The sequence below is a fragment of the Carettochelys insculpta genome, chromosome 4 (genome assembly GCF_033958435.1).
Source record: "Carettochelys insculpta isolate YL-2023 chromosome 4, ASM3395843v1, whole genome shotgun sequence".
NCBI lineage: Eukaryota > Metazoa > Chordata > Testudines > Carettochelyidae > Carettochelys > Carettochelys insculpta.
This window is the reverse complement of record NC_134140.1, coordinates 19,242,410-19,264,470: the sequence shown is the minus strand read 5'-3', so window position 1 is coordinate 19,264,470 and position 22,061 is coordinate 19,242,410. Positions and strand designations below refer to the sequence as shown.

The window sequence follows — 22,061 nt, the reverse complement described above, 5'->3', positions numbered from 1 at the left end:
ACAACTGCTGTCTCTATAGTGAACTGAACTGGGAAGTCTGTGAAGCTCATAACGGAGTCCTTGTTTGGCTAGGAAACATGTAGGGTACAAGCTATCATGCCTACTTGTTACTGCTCTTTGCCTCTGGCTAGCAACAGACTATACATTTGAGTTTGTTACAGGCAGAGCCAAAAGGTTGAAAAGCCGCCACCTTGCAGTGGAGGCCTCCAGCAAGTCTAATAAACTGCACAAGACACAACAGTGTGGCAGAAGGAAAATAAACTCTAGTAAAACAGCCTGTGAAGTCTGCATAGGCTGGACACAGCCTGGCTTGTAAGAGGTCACCAGTACCTAATTTGCAATGGAGGTGCCGGGACTCAGCCCTGGCACACATTAAGCACCGGATTCCACCCTGAAGCCTCACAGCGAGAACTGAACAGCTGCGAGCGTCAAGCAGGGAAAGGGCGGGGGCGAGCTCCGGACCGGGATCCTGCCCAGACGAGCTAACGGCCGTGACGGGACCTTTTCATTTGAAGTTGAATCCCGGGACCATGCGTAAGGGCTCAGCTCCCCACTCACCGCTGTGGGAGCCGCGGCAGAATCAAAACAGCCCACTTGGAGTGGAAACGCCTCGGTTCCGTACGGTGCCGGCAGTGTGGAGGCGCGAAGCCTTCTGGGATTTGTAGTCCACTTATCCGTCCTCCCTCGTGTAGCTGAATGGAATAGGGAGCCTAAAAAAACTACCAAAGAAAAAGGAAGATGGCGGCCAATGTTTACCTACCGTCGCCTAGCAACTGATCAGCGGGACTTCTACTGGTGGATTTTTAAACCTCAAACGGCCTTAAACGCGATTAATTGGGTCGACTGTAATTATTAGCTATATAATAAGTTATGGTATTAATTATTGTTTAGCGACAAGACTACAAGTACCAGCACACACCGCGCCTCCCTTTTAACAGCCCCTTGAGCGACCGGGAGCGGGGAAGTGTTGCATGCTGGGACTTGTAGTGCTCTCGTCAGCTTCCTGAGGGTGTGGGATCCATGTTACGCAAATAAGCAGCAGAATGGGAGGCGTGCGTGGGGAGGGGGTTTTTTTGCGACCGCCTTCCAATTGGTCCAAGAGCAGAGAGCGCCGGCCAGAGCTTGAGCGGGTCTGGTTGTGCGCATGCGCTGGGCGAGAGCTGCTGTTGGCGGCGCAGGAATGTTTTGGGGGCTGTCAATGAAATGAAGAGAGGTGCTGCCACCGCCGTCGTCGCCGGGTGCTTGGGCAGGTCAGCCTGAGGGGGCCTCGCAGCCGGGACACTCGCTCAGTAGCAGCCCGAGCCTCTCGCTCGGTGCCCAGCCTGCCCGGGGCTCGCGTGGGCGGCTGACCAGTCAGCCGAGCAGGGGACGGAGTTTCGGCGGGTGCCCTCTGAGCGGCCGGGGGCTCCGCAGAAGCCCCGCACAGCAGCCGGGGTGATGATGAACAGGTTCCGAAAGTGGCTCTACAAGCCCAAGGTAAGTTGAGCGCAGGCGACGTCTCCGGCGCGGCGGCTCTATTTTGGGGGCGCCCCTTGTGAGCCAGCCCTCCCCGTCGGACGCCGAGGGAGCGGCCGTGGCTTGTGTGCGCGGAGCCGGCCGGGGTAAGCGCCGGCTCAGGTGCCTCGTAGGAGTCCTTGGCAGGAGACCCCTGCCGGGGGGAGGGCGGGGTGGTACCTGCCGCCGTGCCTGTCCCGTGGACCCGCTGCTGTGCGCAGAGGAGGGAGCAGGGGGCGATGGGGATGTCTTTGCCTAACTCTTGCCAGGCAGCTCGGTGAGGTGCTGTAATTCCAGGGAAGGGGTCGGAGGAGGGGTCTGGCCGGGTTTCCCTTTGGGGGGGGGGGTGCTCCCTGGGGCGGTCTCTTGCGCTCAGCCGGGATCTCGGGATCCCTTTCTCGTCTCTCACGGGCATCCTGGGATCTGCTGCGTCTTTACCTTACAACGCATGAGCTCCTGGGCAGCTGGAGAATATGCGGGTTTCTTTTTTTAAACATGCCAGGTAGACGCGGGTTTAAAAGGGAGGCAGCGGAGAGCTGTAGAGAAACGGGATCTGTTTTATTTGCGTGGCCGATAATGATCCGTCATCCACTGTGGCTTCTGAGGCAGCTCATCGGAGACCGCAGAAGGGTGCTCGGATTCTCGGGGCACCTGCGTCGGAGTGAGCGGTTTCTCAGCGCGTCAGGAGAGCCCTTCAGGCAGCGTATTTGTTCAGGGAGGCGAGGTGACAAGGCGGAGCATGTGCTTTATTGTTGTGTGCAGCTGACAACAGAAGAGGACGCGGGGGAGGCTTTCTGATGTTGATCTTGGAGATAGTTGTCTGACTGGAGGTTCCTTACTGCGTTCATCTTCCTATGATGATGCAAAACTGCGGGATTAGCTGTATGAGGCTGCTACCCTGCAAGTGTAGTCTTCACAGTTACTAGGCAGTTCCTGACTCCCTTTGGACTTCTACTTTCAACTGAATATATGTAACAAAGCTGTTTGCTGTATTGCATATAATGTACTTGCCACCTGAAGAAAGATGAGAATGTTCACATGTTCATCACATTGTTAATGCTATGCTTTAGTGAATACTACCAAATATATACTATAAAAAGTGAGAACTTCTAAGTGAGGATTGTGTTCCATTGCGGTTTGTAGATGGATATCTTCTGGCCTTGTTTTGCACCAAAATTAATTAATTAAAACAACATAAAGCAGGATTTGTAAGATGGTTTACACCAGAATTATATTGTATATTGGGATGATGTTATAAATAATAGTTTAGGTGATACTGGCTTTGTAGAATTTATATAATTTTAATTTAACACTTTAAAAGGGGTTATTTTTTAATATAGAGAAATTAGAGGCCGAGGTGGAATCTTCTTACATTTATACATTTGATAACACATGGTATTTAGTCACCTTGATGTTTTTCCCTCCACAGACCATCTTGTGCACATCTTTTACCTAGCAGTAGGTGAGAGAAACTATTTAAAAAAAAAAAAATCCAGGAAAACCTCTTTTGTAAAGCCACAGTTTAGTAGAACTCCCTAGTAAATGCAATAATTGATACTCTTTTATCTCCCTTTTTGAAACTATTTAGATTTTAAAGTAGTAATGTTCCTTCTAATAAAGAATTTTAGATATAGTCAAATGGATTTACTGTTGCTAGTAGCATAAGCTTGAATACTGCTGTTTCATCTCATTTTAGAGCAAAGGAAGGTCTCAAAACTGTGCTGGAAAAGTATGGATCCTCATAAAATCAGTATTATCATTTCTAATAAAATAACTTCCATTTTGTTTTTAATGGTGCAATTGCACTTTCTGAAAAAGGAAAGTTTGCCCTGCCTCCGTTTAACTTTTGTTCATACAGTATATGATTTGCTTGCAAGGATAAAAGTAAATTCTTGTTCTTGTTTTGGTGATTCTGATTCATATTAGTGCATTATATTGAAAATCTGTATCACTTACTGTAATTGCTAATTGTGTATTCCTCCAGAAACAGCCATTTTTCTTCATCATCATCAATAACCATGGGCTCAGTGCCGGTTGGTGTCTGCCTCTCTCTCAATTTCCTTTCATCTTTCCCTGTACAGTGCAGGGTGGCTTAGTTTCTATAAACCAGCTCCGCACCAATCTACTAAATCATCTGTCCGGTCTCTGTGGGGTCTGCCTCTCCTATTCGAACTGTCCATTATGCCGAATACCAGGGTTTTGATTTTTCGTTCATTGTTCATTCTGCAAATATGCCCAAATACTTGTAATTTCTGTTTTTATAACCATCTGCAGCAGGTTCTCTTTTGGCTGTATCTTTCTATATAAATCCTTATTGGTGACCTTCTGCATCCATCCCATTTCTCTAAAAAGTATCTGTAAAACATTTGTTACTGTAACCATATTTTAGCATAACATAATACAGAAAGTACGCAAGACTTAAAAACAAATTTGGGTTAGACATTAAAAAGGGAATTGAGGGTGAACAATGCCACTTTGTCCATATCTTCCCTGGTTGTGCTAACTACTTTCCTCTTCTAGCTGGTCTGGAGTGTCCCAAGGATCCCCATCGTAGTTTAGTTTGTCCAATGGTATATTTTTATATAATTTATCATAAGCACCCATATCATGGTGACCCTTTGGGGAGTGGGATAGACAGTGCTGGAAGAGACTCTCCTCAGAGCCATTCTTGGTACGTCCTTCTGTGTGCCAGACATATGAGACATTCCAGCCTGATGCCACTACGCACAGGTGACATGTGGGGTCACTTCTACATGTAGATTTTAATTGCTGAAGCTGAATGCCCTCACTCTGCCCTTCCTACTTGACAGGCACAGGTCACCTTTGCCACCAGGGACAGACCACTATGCTCCTTCAGTCCTAAAATCTGAACACTGGGATCTCTGCATAGTAATAGACTTTTCTGATATGCTTTTAGGCAATTGTGTTGGTATCCTTTTAGAGTTAATTAACAGCAGTGTGCAGTTTTTTTCAAGGGTAATGGTGGCATGGAGAGAATTTGAGTTTAGACCATCTCAGTTTTTGAACGTATATAAGTAGTATTAATGAATGTGGCTTAGGATAAATATCAGTAGACATTTGCCCAACTCGTAAGGATAATACATAGCTTAGTTTAATTCAGCACCAATTCTGTGAAAGAGAAACCAAGAAATAGAGTAGCATGAGTATTGCACAGCACATATGAATTGAACAGATTATGTGCACAAACTACAGTAAAGGCTGGTTCTACCCTTAAGTACATCAGTGCTTTTATTTTTTCATGTGCATGCAAACTTGAGATGGGGACTTGAGGATGCAAAGAGAGGGAAAACATGACAGGATGGGCAGTATTGCTGATTTGAGGCATTTGAAATACTGAGATGGGCTTGACAAATTGTAACTTTTTTTAATGGGTTGCATTTTTATTTTTCTGGCTTTTGAGCTTTTATGGTTCATGTTTTTAAAGCATTTTTTACAGCAACGAAGGCCAGAAACTTAAACAAGAGAGCTGAGATTCTGGCATAATTGCTGCATTAAGGGTGCTGGATCTTTAAGAAAAATGCTCAATATTGTTAGAATTTCAAATCTGGGAATCATTAGGAAGAATTTATTGAGGATAGTGGAGAGAGAAAGGGCAGCAGGAAGAAACTGGATGCAGAGATGCAGGTGAGAGAGAGAATCAGTGCTATTATTACAGTAATCCCCAGAGGCTGCAATCAAGGTTTGGTCCCCCATTGTACTAGACACTATTTAGAGAGAGAGGAAGAGGCAGCCCCTGCCTCCAACACATTGTGGACATAAATAGAGAAGACAGATTGTGAGAATAAACAGGCATAGGCAAATCAAGTGGCTTGGCCAAGATTGCAAGTATCTCAGCGGCAGAACCTGGAATAAGACTTGAACCCTCAAGCAGTGCCCTGTCCTCCAGACCAGTATTTCTTAAACTGTGTTTGCACAGAATACTGGTATTATATGAACTACTTGCAGGTGTGCCACAAGCACTTGGAAAATAACTTAGTTTTACAATAAATGATAACAGTAATGGAAAATACTGAAATGTAATTTTGTTACATTTTGTGAGAGTAGTAGTAATCTGGCAACACTGCAAGGTTGACTAATATTGTGCTACCCTCCCCTCTCCTTCAGTCTTTTTCTATCTATATGGCAGCTTAACAACCAGCAGTGATGTGTGGTGCTTGATGTCAGCCCATGTGGGGGGGGTGGTAATAAGGTGTTTGTGTAATGTGATAAATGCCTTAAGGTAGAAGGTTAAATTGCTTTGTGCGATCTCTATTCTTTGTCTTTCTGGTCTGATGCTTTTTTGATATCATACAGTGATGGTGTATATTTTGGTTTTTCATTGCTATGATACCTGATATAAGTTATTTCATTTTGTTTTTGCTGTATGTGTTGATGTTATATATTTTTTTGGTCTGACAACTTTTTTTGAAGAATAATGTAAATATTTAAAAAATATTATCATTTGTTCTGTGGTCTCAAAGTGTAAGAAATGCTGCTCTAGACCACGTTACCTCTCTGATCATGCTGTTTACGAAAGAGAGACCTGAATTTGATGCAAGTGGCAGAGGAAGCCAGAGGAGGGGTCAAAAACCATAGGAGAATGGGTTCACTAGTTAGTGGGGAAAATGATATTTATCTTCTGTAGAGAAGAGTGAGATGGGATGCAGTTTCCTGTTCCTTATGACTCAGTAATTATTTGTTTTAAATACCATGAGTTGTTTCTTAGTTGCTAGTTTTCCTGTAAATCATCTCTCTTCCCTTTCAGGGATTCTAGACTTAATGTCCAGGTGGGTTTTATTCTGACTACTGGCTTCCCGAAGAAAAAACTATAATAAATATATGGTGTTATTTTATCAATGTATTTTCCCTTTTTATGGAAAAACTGATAATACATGGATGTGAGGGGGCACAATTTTATATTCTTTTCTCAGGCACAAAATTAGCTAGTTGTGACATTGCTTTCCGTCCTCCCCATTTTTGAATTGCCTTGGGTCATCAAGCCTTCCTGAATTGTCAAAATGAGTCCCTGCCTCTCAAAATGGGTGCCCTGGCTTGTCTGGATCCAGCCTCTGAGGGTTGGGGCTCCCCCACACCCAAAGCCAGGAGATGGTGCTCCAGCCACACCTTTTTGTCCAGGCCCCGCACCCCTCCTATTACAGGCTTCCAGTGTTCGCTACTGTCCTTTTAAAAACTGGTAACTTCTTCTAGATAAGAGGTTTTCTCACCTGTGACTGAAATGTGTGTATACACATACACTGTGTGCACACATACATAATGAAAAAATATTTCAGTTCAGTTCACTTCTTATCTTGTGCATTTCACTGACAGAACATTCCACTTGTGTCAGATCAGAAGGTTTTTCACAAGTGGTATCAAGTGGTTAGTAGGAATTTGTCTTTAAAGAGTTTTTTGTAGTTTCAAAACTAGCTTTAAATCAGTTATATCAAAAACATGGAGAAAATAACCTGAGGGTGAACTGAAAATTAATCACACTGTTTTGTATGGTTATAGTTGTTTTTTTTTTTTTTTTTGTTTTTTTTTTCCAAACTTGTAAACAATTGGAAAAAGTGAAAGTGAAATACAGGTCTGCTGATGCAAAATCTGCAAATGAGCAGATAAGATTAGTGTGTGAACAATTATAATGTAGAACAGGGCAGTAAGTTAATTTATTCAGCAGATAAATGTTGAAAATTGGCGTATGCAAGAAGGACCATGTGAAGAATGTGTCAGGGATGTACTTAAAGTAACACCCATAAATAAAAAGAGAGGAATGGAGACTCAGATGGTTTGGTCACGTAAAGTGCAGTCCTGAGAACTCTGTAAGAGTCCAACAGAGCAAGATTAAAGGCAGAAAGATGGATGGACTCAAAATGGGGAGGATATCATAAAGGAAGATATGTTAGCATGTTTGAAGAGTATATTGAACAGATTATTGAGACAAGTCTCTTAGAACAGATGCCATTTAATGGGCTTAAAATGCCAGAAGGAGAACTAAGAACCATTTGTAAACATTCTTTTTGATGTGAAAACAGAATTTTCTAGCTTGTCACATGCAGAATTTTTTTCATGCAAAACTATTTTTTTGCCAAAAAATGCAGGTTTGTATTCAACTGAAAAAGTGAATTTGGATCAAATTTCGGAAAATTTTGATTACAGAAGTTTATTAAATAAAACAAAATATTTTGTTTCAGTATTTTTAAAACAAAATATTTTTCTCCATAGAAGGAAAAACAACATTTTTATCTTAGAATTTTTCTCCATCTTGTTTAAGCAGATGATGAAAATGAGACAAAACAAAACTCAAAATGATTTTTTCTCTGGTACTCTTTCAGTGAAAAAGCAGTTGTACACCTTTTAATGACAAATGATAAGTTTAGAGTTGAAAGCTTGGAATTATCAGTTATAGAGCAATCCGAAAACCAAGTTGAAAATGTATAGTACAAATTTATGTGGACCCTTAGTTAACTCTCCCCTTTCGTTTGTTTGTTACCTGAGAAGTTTTTTCCCCCAAGCCATAGGATGAGTAAATTAAAACTTTTGTAATTAATTGTGGTAATATCATAAAATGTTGGGGATCATGAAAAAATTTGTTGTATATAACAGTGAAATTGATCAACTAAACCAGTGGGCAACCTGTGGTCCACAGGTCACATGCAGCCCATCAAGATTCTGTGTTTGGCTTGCAAGATGTTTCATTTACTCTTGTATCAGAGGGGTAGCCGTGTTAGTCTGGATCTGCAAAAGCAATGAGGGGTCCTGTGGCATCTTATAGACTAACAAATGCATGAGCATAGGCTTTCATGGGCGAAGACCTACTTTGTCAGATGCAGGTGACCTTATGCTCATACATTTGTTAGTCTATAAAATGCCACAGGACCCCTTGTTGCATTTACTCTTGCTCATGTGTGAGGTTGTCAGATTTCATTGGTTTCTGTTCACTTAGGTTTTTTTCCTACCGTTATTAAAATGATGTGTAATGAAATTGCACAAAGTCAGGTGAATGCTGATTGCAAAGAACATGGTCTGTAAGAACTGTGTGCACCTTCCGCATTGATTCAAAGTAATGCTATGGTTCAGTTATCACACCTTGCAAATTCTAGGCATGCAAATGCATTTAGCAAAACTACCCTATCTCTAGAGGCTTTCTTGGTTACAACAATCTTGCAACCCACATGAAATTCATTCATGTTGCCCATTGCTAGAATAAACATAACTCAAAGTAAACTTGTCAAATAGTATCTTTCAGTGAGAACAGTATGATCAGTTACATGAATGTACATAATTTGTGCAACAGAAAGCATCCTATGTAAAATTATGAGTTTAGAAATGTTCAGCTGGTTCATCTGATTTATAACATGCATTTTAAAGGAAAAATTGAGACTGGAGCAAAATTCAGAACACAAGAGCTGTTTAACTGAGGAAATTCTGAGTGGCTGAATTAATCTTCAGTTTGGACAAAAGCTACCTATGCTGTAGCTCGATGTTTCTCAAATGGCGTTCTATGCAACCCTGGGGTTCTGCAAACTAAAAAAACATATTACAATAGTTGACTCCTCTGGGGCTCCCTGCCCTGCCACCACTGAAATGGTAGAACTAAATTTTAAGTGGTTTAGCAGCTGGCAACTTAGTTCCATTATTATAGAGCCTCTCACTTACCCTCCTCTCTGAGCAGCCACACCTCTCTGGCAGGTGTGGCGCAGTTCATCCCCCCCACTGGAACACTTCCATGCCACTCTTCCTTCCTCTGGGTGCACGTGGCTGCCTAGTGCAGGCTCCCCAACCAGTGCCAAGGATGGGTTAGTACTGGGGGGCCAGTTTGGGTCTGAGAGGACTTAACACTGGGGATGGGGGGCAGGCTGGGGGCTGAGGGGGCTGAAACCTGGTTTGCAGGCTGGGGGAGTAAAGGTTGGATGGGGGCAGATTTGGGAGCTGAGGGTTGAGGTGAGTAAAGCCTGGAGATGGAGGGTAGGTTTGAGGGTTGAGGTGGGTAGAACCTGGAAATGGGGTTCTGCAAAATTCTTTTGAATTTAAAAGGGTTCTGTGACCAAATAAAATTGGAAGCACTGCTGTTGCTGTAGCCCATCTGAGCCCTAGAATAGATTTGACAACTACAGCTAAAATTAACTGTCCTGTAGTCTTCCAAACCTGCCTTTCCTCAAAAGCACACAGACTCCTACGAAAAAAGATCACAAATTAAATCAGCTTTGCAGCTGGTGTTGTGGTTGACTTGTCAGTCAAAACATCCAGTCATAACTAACCAGTGGTTTAGTGTTCTAAAAATGTACATGAAAGGCCTATTTTCTCTATATTCTATCTTGTCTCTTTTAGTTTGTGTGTCTGATGAAACAGGGTAAGCAAATGCCTTTCATATCTAAACTAAAACTAAAATTAAAATCTCAAATATTGTTCTCAGATTTACTAATTCTAATGAAGTCTGTTTTGCAGAACAACTCAACCATAGTTTCAATATAAATTCTTGTTTCGATTTCTCTTTTTCTTTTCTGTAACCAAGATGGTAGACATACGTGACTTGGGAAATAAACTTGTCGTCTCCTCATTGGTAGTGCAAGCACTTACCTGTCTGGTTCTTGGTGTGTATTGGTTAATTTTTTTTGCAGGCTGCAGCTTAAGGAAAACTTTTCCCTGGACATTGAAGATTTTTGGCCAAAAAGTTCATTTGTCTTTTTTTTTTATTTGTGTTACATTTTTGAGTGATCATAGTTTTTGAACAGTGGCAGACTGATATCCTTGGACAATAAACTCTACTTAGATCCAGGCTGTACCAGGCTCTGTATATGTCAGTGTGCTTCATTTAGATCTGGTCAGAAAATGAAACTTTGTGCTCGGGGAAATTCTGACACTGTTTTGTTTTGGTCCCAAATTGGAGCTAAAGCTCCATCCGACTATTGTGTGGAACAAAATATTTCTGAATACTTCAATTCAGAAACATCAAGATGATTAAAAGAACTAATTTTTGGTAACATCAGGATGTTACAGTTTGAACCTTTCTCGGCTGGCATTCTCTGGACCTGACCGGTGCCGGACAAGAGAATTTTCTGGACCATGGGAGGTCAATATTGTGTAGCACAATACTGACACTTCCACTGCTTAGTGGGTGTTTAGAAGACATTTGGGGTAAACTTCAGCTAAATAACAGAAAACACTGAGAGACTGGACTGGTGGCTGTAAACAGACTTGATGGGACTGCAGGGAACTTGGCTACACCCATATAAGTGGTCATTCAGCTAACTAAAATCATGCTGGATTACAGCGTTTGCCGGATGATGGCTCTGAATTAGTGAGGTTCAAACTGTACTAAAATGTAAATGTGTAGCAGCTGAAACCAAGTCAGAATGGAACAGTGGAATGCATATCATTTCAATTTTGAGTAGTCTCAGGAAAAAAAAATATTTTGATGAACCAGCTTTTTTCTGTGTGAAAAATGTACCATTAACTTTTTTCACCAGCTTTTAGAGAATATACCTGTGGAATTAGAGGATAACAAAACCTGTAGTCTCTGCTAATCCCTTGAATTATCCTGTCCCTTTTTTACTGGTGTATTCTGAAGCTTTCCTGCATAGATTTAATTGTTAGAACTCCCAGATGGCTTTTAGTTTGGCATTCTGTGGGATTTAACAAATTGAAACGCAATTTTCCCGTTGAACACAATAAGACTTACCAGCACAAATGTCTGGTCTGCAAGCGTATACTTAGTAACTTTTTTTTTTGATAACCCAGGATCAGTATATAGATTCAACAATCACATTGTTTGATTTCAGGGGAATCTTTGAATTGTAACTGTAGAGCAGGAATTTTAGAAGCAAGTACCTGCCTCTGCTTGTAACAGAGGGAAATATGTGGCCTTTAGGCTATAAGTAAATCAGTTTTTTTAATTAAAATTTCAGATACGATTTCTTTAATACTATTATTAGCTTTTGTGGTGGGTTTGATCACATAATGAAATGGCTGTGTTAACTGATCATACATCCTAGCTGTTAAAGGATACACTGAGAACAAGAGGTTTGGGGTAGGGGAGCAGAACAGCTGGAGATGCTGGTTGCTAACTATAAAGAAGTGGTTAAGCCTGGGAGTATGCTGGCCTCGTAGATACTAGTGTCTTTTTTTGCAGGGCAGGTGTGTTGAGGAAATAGGTTCAGATGCCATTATTTTCTACTCCCAGGCTGGAAAGGAATCAGTGTGGTTCAAGCTTCCCTATAGCTCTTTTTATGAGAAGGAAAATGAATAATTGAAGTGATCCAGGCAATGCTCCTGATTTCAGTGTGGAGTAACATGGAGCACAAGACACAAGAATGATACTAATTGAGTGGCTTAATTTGGTACATGTGGATGAGTGCATACTTAGGTGGCTGAGAATGAGATGGGCTAAATAAACAAAAGAGGGAGAAAAGAAATCTTAAAGGAGAAGGTAGTTAAAGAGGAAAGGATGTATAGAGGGGGAGAAAGGAAATAAGGTGGTCTTTGTAAGGCAGAAAAATTAATACGGAGTAAAGCAGGAATGGGACAGAACAAAGGAAACAAAGTTCCTCTTACAAATGATTAAATAGAAACCCCTTTTCAAATAGAAATCTCTCTTCTATTTTTCATGAGGGCAGGGGGCTGGACTTGACCTCTCAAGGTCCCTTCCAGTCCTAGTATTCTATGATTATATTAGAAAGTTGATAAGCAGTGGCATGACTAAATATAGTACACAAGTGTTTAAAATGCAAAGCCACAGCCCCCTGGAAATATGCTGGTAAAAGTAGTTCTTTCACTTAGATGAACCTGTTTATTAGTCCTGGGGCTAGTAGGTGCCGAGAACGCTTTAAGTCCTAGTTTCTAATAAATCAGAATCTACTGCTTGTTTAGGAAACTAAAATAGCAGAGCTTGATGCACAAAGGATCTTCAAGATAAAATGATTCTTCATGAATCATTGATAATAATTTTGCAGGTCTTCCAAGGTGATATCTTCCTACATTTAATCCATGGTGGAAAGGGGCCAGAAAGAATATAACTGCAGTTCTAGTATTGATTAGCTAAGCAGTATTCCTGCACCTTTTAATTGCTGTACTTACTTTATCAAAAATTTAGTTATGTGCAGAATTAGTATTTTGTTTTCATGTATATGCTGTTTAACACAGATTAACAGTATCAGTAAAAATTGATTCTTGTGTGCCTGTTGTGAATGTAGTGCACAAGAAGAGATAATACACCAGTAAGGATGTTCAGTGAAAATAGTGATGGTAAATTCAAGAAGTCCTATATAACTACTCCTAATCCTCCATACTGCCTTTAATCCAAGATCATTTGACAAATACTTAATACATTTATCCTCGCAATAGGTTAAGTTTTTGAGTGTTAACATCACGAGGATGGTAACACTGAGCAATAGAGCCATGGAGAGAGATTAACAGGCATGCCAAAGTCAAAAATGAAGAATCTAGCAGAAATGGTAAAATATAATCAGTCCATGTTTCCCCATTCCTAGTCTTGCACCATAACTGCAACACTGTCTGTCTTTAGCAAAGTCAGCTTGGAAATGTTTGACAGGTATTTTCTCTTCCTTTTTGTTATGAAATACCAGTTTTAATATTTCTTGGCTTTATATTTAACAAAACAAAAGTCCTGTTTTATACATCTGTTAAGAGACACTAATGACAAAATAGACATAAAAGCAACAAGTCCAGGTTAAAGCTTTTGTGAGAAGTATAATGCTTGCTTTTCTTTTTTCTTTTAATATTAACATCTCATCTAGCTCTTTGCTTTTAATTTCTTCCTTCATGGCCAAAGCAGGAAAGTTGCTCGTCTCTAATATTAAATGATTGCAGTTAGTCTGAAGTTTGCACAACACTTTTTAACATAATCTTATGAACTCTAATTAGCACATTTTCAGAAGCTGCTTTTCCAAATTGTCTGTGGTTTGCATGACTTCCCTTTGTAAGCGGCAGATTTGTATGAATTTTTTTGAAATCCATAAAATTACTTAAACCATGAAGTACAACAGGTGTTAACAACAAAGGTTACTTAATTTGTGACATCTGCAGTAATGCCTTTAGCAGCACATGTATCTGGACCCAAGAAGAGATCTGCAGACCCCCAAAGGTAGCAGCACTTATAGACTAGACCTCTAAGCTTCCATAGACTTTGGTTTTTAGCAAGGGAATTCTTTTATAGTGAAAACAGTAGGTTCCTTTTCCTCTTCTTTTCCAGAGTTCTTACCATCTTCCAGTAGCAATCTCTTTGGTTAGCAGATTTCCCTTGAAGAGGAAGTGGAAGATTGTATACATCTGTTTGCATTTTCTAAGTCTCTATGCCTGTTGATTGTGACCCCCACTTTGGTCAAAATAGACTATTTTAGGGTGAATGCAGGAGCATGAGAGGAAAGAGAAGAATCATGGGCACATTCTCATGTTCCTCAACTAACAATATATATGCCATCATGTGCCAACAATGCCCAGATGCTTTGTATTTTGGACAGACTTCAAACTCTGAGTTAATGGGCACAAAACAGACATCAACATTCCTGATCCACAAACCAGTTACATTTTAATGGCGTGGGCCATTCTGTTAGGAGTTTGCATCTTATTGAAGAAGAATTTTCAGTCTGCTGTGGAAAGAGAAACTGCTGAACTCTTTCATATTCAAATTCGACACATTAACACGTGGTTTGAACTGGGATGCAAATTTTCTGGGACATTTATAGGGGCTCTTTGGCATGCTTGGCTAAATCTAATTCTTGACTTCCCCCATCCCCCCACCTCCTCTGCTCTGATTTGCTCACCTTGATAATTTTTTTCTGATTTGTGAACTTTGATTATTGTTGTGGGTTCTCTGTGCCTGAAATATTGAGTCTGTTGTGGTATGGCTATGGTATGAAGAAGTGGGTCTGTCCCATGAAAGCTCACCTAGTAAATTATTTTCTTAGTCTTTTAAGTGCTACTTGACTGCTTTTTTTTGTTCTTTACAGACTGTCACTGTAGGACTTCACATGGATTCTTTTAAGCTCCATTTTCTAATAATCTTATTGTATATTTTAGAAATGAGCATTTGTTCATCCATTTGTTCAAGAACTCCCTATAAATAGTAAGAACTAGTACTCTCACATTTGATATACAGCTTCCTACATAACTTAAATCAAGGTCAGGGTTTGGGTTGTGTCAGGATAGTGGAATGTGTATGGAATACAATTGTTTCGTATCATATGGAAAGGGAGGGGTGTGATTGCAGGGACAAGTATCAGAGCAGTAGCCGTGTTAGTCTGTATCTGCAAAGACAAGGGAATTCCTGCGGCACCTTTGTAGACAGATATATTGGTGCATAAGCTTTCATGATCAAAGACCCGTTTCATCTGATTCATTGCAGGTACTGTTTTACTCAGGCATGACCATGGAGGGTTAGCAAATGCCTCAGTGAGTGCCAGCAATGCTTGCCCCCTTGGCCTACCCTAGTGAGTGCTGGTAGCACCTGCTGGGGTGGAGATGCGGGGGGGTCATCAGAGGGATCACTTGATGGTTTATATGCTCTGTTCATTCCTTCTGTAGTGTTTGGTATTGGCCACTGTAGCTCTTCAGAGACTTAAAGGGGAAAAAAAACCCCCAAAAAACAAAAACTACAAAAAGTGAGACTAGACAAATAGAGTAGTACAAAACAGTCTAAGAATGTAGGAACAAAATGAGTTACACATACCCAGGGACCTAAAAGTCATAAGATGATATTCTCTAAATTAGAAGCATGAGAAAAAGGAAGCATAGACTTCTTCTACTTCTTGGGGAAGCAGAGGTAATAAGTGATTAATATCAAAAAAGTTTTGGTGGTAAAGTCTATTTTGCTTTAGCCTTCATTCTAAAGTGGCACGAGTATGAATATCTTTCTTTCAAACACATCAGCCCCGTATCCCCACATAGCCTACCACTAATTAGTCACCCTCTCCTTCTCATCTCCCTGTGACCTGGCCATTCAGCCATTCCTTTCTCCACGCATTCTCATATAGCCCAGGACTCCTTTCTCCCAAAGTGTTGATGCACTTCCTCTCAGCCACCTGCCCTTTGTCCCATCCTCAGTGTATCCATGACACTAGCTTTTCTGAACAGAAGTCTGTGATCCTTCCTAGCAACTCAACGTGCCCTGTGTGTGTGTGTGTGTTTTGTGTTTTTTAAATCCTTCCCATCTCCTGTGACTCCAGAGCTGGCGCCATAGGCAGGGCACTCTTCTCTTCCCTATCACCACTGGGGAATCCTCCTCCAGAGGCACGGGCTCTGTGTTCTGGCACCACAGCAGCCTCCAGTGGCAAAAGGTGTAACTGCACCAGCTCTTTGGCAGAATGTATTTTCAGCAGAGAAAAAAATATTTTGCTGGGACATGATTTTTTGCACATGCACAGTGGTGCAGAGTTCCTGTGGGAGAAAACTGAAGTGTTTTTGATTCCTTTGAAGCAAGGGGCACATGTCAGAAATGGTGTAGGGAGATAGCCTAACACAGTTAAGTCAAAGCAGACCGTGAAGAGTTTCAAAAGGATACCAAAAAACTAGGTGACGGGGCAACAAAAATGGCAGCTGTATTTATCAATGTTAAAATTCCAAGTAGTGCGTATTGGAAATCAATCCCAACTGTATGTATAGAACAATAGCAACCCCATTAGCCATTACTACTTGAGAGAGAGATCTTAAAGTCATTGTGGATAGTTCTCTGAAAACATCAACTCGATGTGGAGCAGCAAATCACAAAAGCTAATAGAATGCTAGGAATCACTAAACAGGGGATAGCTAATAGGGGATGCCTCTCTCTCTAAATTGATGATATGCTCACATCTTGATTACTGCATACAGATCTGGTAACCTCATCCCTTTAAAAAAAAAAAAAATTCTTGGCATCAGAGAGTTCACAGAAGGACAATAAAAATGATTAGGGTTTTGGAATGGCTGCCATATGAGGAGACATTAAAAACCACTGGGACTTATCAGCTTAGAAAAGAGGAGACTAAGTGGGGGAATATGATAGAGTGCTATAAAATCATGACTGGTGAGAAAATAAAGAAGGAAAAGTTACTTGTTCCCATAACACAAGAAATAGGGTTCACCAGATGAAATAAATAGGTAGTAGGCTTGAAATAAATAAAAGGAAGTATTTCTTCACACAACTCACAGTCAACCTATGGAAGTCCTTGCCAGATGATGATGTAGAAGCCGAGACTATAAGTTCAAAAAAGAACAAGATAAATTCATGGAGGAAAGGTGAATTAATAGCTATGAGCGAGAATGGGAAGGAATGGTGTCTCTAGACTCTGTTTGCTAGCTGGAAATGGGTGACAGGGTGATGGTTCACTTCATGAATACCTGTTCTGTTCGTTCCTCTGGGATTCCTGGCATTGATCACTGCCAGAAGAATGTCAGGGCTGCCTCCACACTGTGACATTCCAAGATCACCAATTCCCTAACCCTGGGCTGATAGTCTGCCACCACCAAGTGGAAGAAGCCCATCTTAAACCCAGGAAGACATGCTTGGATATCTTCATGTGAGGTAAGTCCCAAGCTTCACCCTTCTTCTTAGGAGATGGTTATCAGATTACAGCTGTTTGTTTCCAAGCTGACCTTGCTTTAGGCAGGCAAGCAGGCATTCACACAGACACTTTTTAGGACACAGAAATCAAAGTTATTGCTTTAAAGAATAATCTAATCGCAAAACAAAAGATGGGAGAAAATACTAAGAAAGTAAATAAATATACTTGGATGCTGGATGTAATAACTCAAAACATTCTGTTTGCAGTACAGAGAATTACTTCCCTGGGCTGCAGTTTAGAAGTTACAGTACAGGGGAGAATAAAAATCATTAAACTGAGAAGTCCTTCACCAAGTCCAAAATGAGAAATAACTGCTTCTCCGGGGCTCCAGGCAGGAGGGCTGGCAGCTGCCGCTTCCCCGGGGCCCCAGAAAGGGAGTGCCAGAGGCCAGGCTGCAGGTGGGAGCAGCTGCCATATTCACAAAATACAACATTGGCAAGAGTTCTCAACATAGAACCCTCATGAATGTTGAGACCCTACTGTACAGTATAAGTTTACAGTGTACCGTACTAGTGTTGCAGGTAAACTACTCTGTATACATTTTTTTTTTTTGTTTTGTTTTCTTAGTATCTAATCTTGTTTTTCTTTAGTGTTCTGCATTGCTAGGTATACCCGTCTGATATCCAGATTTGAATATCTGTCAACTTCCTGGTCCCGGGGCTGCCAGGTATGCAAGAGTTCACTGTCCTGTGCTTTAGGCTGTTCAGTTGCTAGATTCTAAAGTTTAGTTCCATTTTCTCTGGAGCTATTAAGTGCTGAGCCTAAACTGTAACTATCGTGAAATGACCACAGTCAATAGACAAGGGACTGCAATCCAGGACCCTGTCAGAATAGGGAAACAGCACAATTCCATCCTGAGAAAGATATGAAGGACCAAGCCTTGAGACCTGGGAGGGGGCTGCAGTAAAATTTTTCTTTCTGACAACATGCCTAACCAGGCAATAAGGAAAACAATTACAGCTGTCTTCTTCCTAATGGAATTAAGAATAGAAACAGCACAATCCTGGGCTAGCTGTAGCCCTTCTGGCTTGGAACTATTGCATAGTAAAGACCAAACATTTTGTATTAAGAGCAATTTAGCTGAGTCTTTTAAGATTGAGAAGCATCACTTACACTTTCCTGGAATATATTGCTGTATTTCGACCTTGCAGTCATACCTGTTTGTCTTGTACACTCATCTCTTGTTAAATGAGTACTTTATTTACGGGTACTTGCTTAAACGAGGGACACACATACCTACCTTAGTTCACTCAACAGGTGAATTTTTTTCCCCGCTAATACAAGCCTAACCCCCTCCCCGTGGCTCCCGTAGTCTGACCCCTCGCCACCCCCACAGCCCCAACCTGCTGCAGCCTGACACCCCCCCACCTCCGCCGGCTCCCCACACCACACCTCACCCTGCAGCATGATCCTGCTGGCCCCATGGCCCCAACCCGCGGCAGCCTGACCCCATGCCCATAGTCCCAAACCACAGCAGCCTGACTCCCCCCTCCTCCTGCCAGCCTTGTACACCCCAATCTGCGGCAGCCTCATCCTCCCGCTGGCCCCAAACCACGGCACCACTGCCAGCACCGCAGCGCCAAACTGCAGCAGCCCAAACCCCCTGCAGGCTGACCCTCCTGCAGTCCCAAACAATGGCAGCCTGAATCCCCCTGCCCATACCCCCACACAGGCCAAACCCACCACCAGATTTTAACCCTCCCTCCTGCTCATGGCCCTAAACTGCCCCCTGCCTTTAATCCTCTGCAATCCCCCTGACCCAAGGTTCACTTAGCTTTCAAAAGCAGTGCCACCTGCTGCCACTCCTTCCCTGAGTTAGAAGCACTAGGAAGCAATCAGACTTTTACATGCGTATTAATGGTAATTTAGCATCCTCCTTATGAGTTTTTGCATATGAACAGGAAGTTGGGAACCAATTGTGCTCATATAGCGAGGGATGAGTGTATTCTCAAGTAGAAAGGCCTGGCTGCTCTGCACTAAATGAGAAAGCATTTAGGAAAATCAAAATGTTAAATTGTTTCAACTTGTGCCAATTTAACCTTAATTTGTACTGAACAAATACTCAAGCACAGCAGTGTGGTGCAGAAGGCACAATTTTCAGATATGTAATTCAGCACTTGACTGCTTGTGGCTATTGTGAGAACTATGGTGACACTTCAGATTTCACCAATGTTCACAGACTGAAATTGTGGACAAGCAGCATCACTTGCCCCATAACCTCATCCATGCAGAATGAAACGCTCTCCACAGCCTCAGACAAAACTCAGACATTATAATCCAAGAGGCTGACAACAGAAGTGCAGTAGTCATCATGAGTAGGTCAGATTGTGAAGGGTAGGCTGCTAGACAATTCTCCATCACCGCATCCTACAGGCCGCATCCTCTGATCCCACTGAAGAGTTAAAAACAGAACAAAAAAAAAAGAACCTACCCCACCAACTCAGGAAACTGCCTAAAGAAGCACATGAACAAATCTTCAAACATACCCCTGATCACAGGTATTCTATCTGCTACCCAAGATCCACAAACCTGGAAATTATGGATGTCCCCTCATCCCAGGCATTGGCATAATTACCGCAAGAATTTTTTGGCTGTATTGACTCTTTCCTCAGGCCCTATGCTTCCAGTTATCTTCAAGACACCATGGACTTCCGGAGGAAATGAAAGTTCTTTGGTGATCTTCCTGAGTACATCATCTCAGCCACTAGTGATGCAGATACTCACTACAGCAACACTTAGCACATACACTATAGTCACAAACTATATCCCCAATAAAGTCAAGGCAAAGCTGGTTGCTGAACTTTGTGACTTTGTTCTCGTCTATAACCATTTCAGATTTGGGGTTGACTTAGACCTTCAAGCCATTGGCACTGCTATGGTTACCCCCCACAGCACACCTGACATTTTTATGCATGACTTAGAAAAATGCTTCCTTAGCTCTCAGCCTGAAGTTCCCCTTCTCTGTTTGCACTACATTGATATCCTCATCATATGGACCCCCAGGAAGAAGGTCCTTAAATTCTACATGGATTTCAATAATTTCCACCCACTATCAATCTCAGCCATTTTACATAAGAGAGATACTTCTTGGACACTACAGTGGAGGTAAGTGATGGTCACACAAACTCCACTCTATACTGGAAACCTATTGACAGTTACAATTATCTATGTGCCTCCAGCACATATCACACTAACCGTTATCTAAAGACAAGACCTAAGCTGCAACTGCATTTGCTCTAGTCCCTCAGACAAACAGATCTCTATCAAACATTCTTAAAACTACAGTACCCGCCTTGGAAAGGGAAGAAGCAGACTGACAAAGCCAGGTGGGAATTCAGAAGCCACTTACTACAAGACAGACCCAACAAAGAAAGTAACAGAATGCCATTACCTACAGCTCCCACCTGAAACTTCTCCAACACATCAAAGCTCCACTATCTGTCTTCGAGGACGATCCCTCACTCTGACAAACCTCGCTTAAAAACAGACCCCCAACTCACCACCAAACTTTATACCCTACAACAGAAATGCTAATGAAGGAGCCAGTTCCTGTTTAAAAAAAACCACAAACACAAAAAACAAAACAGAAAACCAAAACCATTGTGAATGCTGGCCACACATCTACCTGACTGACACCCCACACAAGACTTAACCATATCAGCTGTACCATGAAAGACTCCTTCTCTTGGCCATCTGCTAATGTGACATTTGCCACGTGCTAACAGTGCCCTTCTGCCATGTGCTTTGGACAAACCAGATGGTTTGTATGCAAAAGAATAAATGGCCATGAATCAGATACACAAACCATTGGGGGAGCATTTCAACCCCCCTGGACACAAAGTTAGTGACTTGCAAGTTGCTATTCTTTTTAGGGGGGAAAAAAAACCAAAACAAAAAACTTCAAAAACAGGCTGCATAGCCAAACTGCTGAGCTGGAGTTCATTTGCTAATTTGACATCATCAGGATGGGTTTGAATAGAAACATGGAATGGCTCTGTCATTACAGTAAGTAATTCCCCCTTCAGGTACTCTCACCTTGTCATCACTATTGGAAGTGAGATGCATCTACCCTGACTTTATTAGCCCTGATGATACACTTCCATCTCTGTATCCCTTTCTTTCACTTCAAGCATCTGAGGACATGAGTTGTATCTTATGAAAGCTTGTGCCCTAATAAATTTCTAAGTTTTTAAGGTGCCAGAAGGCTCCTCGTTGTTTTTGCTGAATCAGACTAACACAGCTACCTCTCTGAAACCTATAATTGGATAATATTCTGGTTCTAAAAAAATCCACCTGCAGATTCCACGTGAGTCTTTACCCCTAAGTCCAAAGGCTATTTACTTTGTGTTCTGTTAAGGCAATAGTCGGGGAGGGGAGAGGGTCCCTGGGGTGGTCCTGCTCCTCACTTTTTACTTCAATCACTCTTTGAAATGCAAATTCCTAGGTAAAATACCTTCCCACCAGTGTGAAGACAGGAAGTCTCAGTAAAAGAGGCTCATGTTCTTCAACATGCAGATCAACCTGTTCCTGCCCCACTCCATTGCCAAACAGTGGCCACTTGACAGAATTGCCCATTAGTTCTGATGACACCTAACTAGCGGCGTCAGCTTGTCCTTTGTGTTTTGAGAAACAGCCTTGCCCCCATCCCTCACCTTGTCTAGTAAACACATTTTAGTTGTAATTTCAGTTATGTTCATAAACATGTTTTGTGCATAATTACATATGTTTGTTATGATCAGTGAGTTATTAGTTTTTAAATTATACTTCAGGCATATTTTGTCCAAAGATTACTACAATAGTGTGTAGACTGTTATTATAGCAACATATTAATATAAAGGGATATAGTTTGAGAAAAGGCACTCATGGAAAAAAAAAAAAAAAGGCACTGGATGTCACTGTGATGCCGTGCCCCATATTTTTATGGAAATAAGTTCTTGAACTTGAATATGCATAACTCAACCATGCCTTATGCAAAACAGGGCAAGTAAGCTATCATTGAAGAGCCTGTAATCC

At 41.7% G+C, this 22,061-nt stretch overlaps 2 protein-coding genes across 12 annotated transcripts in view; one reads left to right on the top strand and one right to left on the bottom strand.

Moving 5' to 3' along the window:
- Nucleotides 1–643, bottom strand: part of CFAP99 (cilia and flagella associated protein 99) — a 96,043-nt gene extending 95,400 nt beyond the window's left edge. For 3 of the 4 annotated variants that reach the window (XR_012645319.1, XM_074992360.1, XM_074992362.1), the window contains exon 1: nucleotides 331–418. Coding sequence is in view for 2 of the 4 variants with exons in the window: in XM_074992360.1 (XP_074848461.1) it covers nucleotides 331–373 (43 nt within the window). In the remaining 2 variants the exon portion in view is untranslated. Of the gene's footprint in view, nucleotides 1–330; nucleotides 419–558 lie in introns of those variants that run through there. The other variant, XM_074992361.1, reaches the window with a different exon arrangement.
- Nucleotides 1–22,061, top strand: part of ZFYVE28 (zinc finger FYVE-type containing 28) — a 312,576-nt gene that overhangs the window by 52,492 nt on the left and 238,023 nt on the right. For 2 of the 8 annotated variants that reach the window (XM_074992351.1, XM_074992349.1), the window contains exon 1: nucleotides 1,196–1,476. The exons of the other annotated variants lie outside the window; for them this stretch is intronic. In XM_074992351.1, coding sequence (XP_074848452.1) covers nucleotides 1,438–1,476 — 39 coding nt within the window. In that variant the 5' untranslated portion in view covers nucleotides 1,196–1,437. Of the gene's footprint in view, nucleotides 1–1,195; nucleotides 1,477–22,061 lie in introns of those variants that run through there. 8 annotated transcript variants of the gene reach the window in all.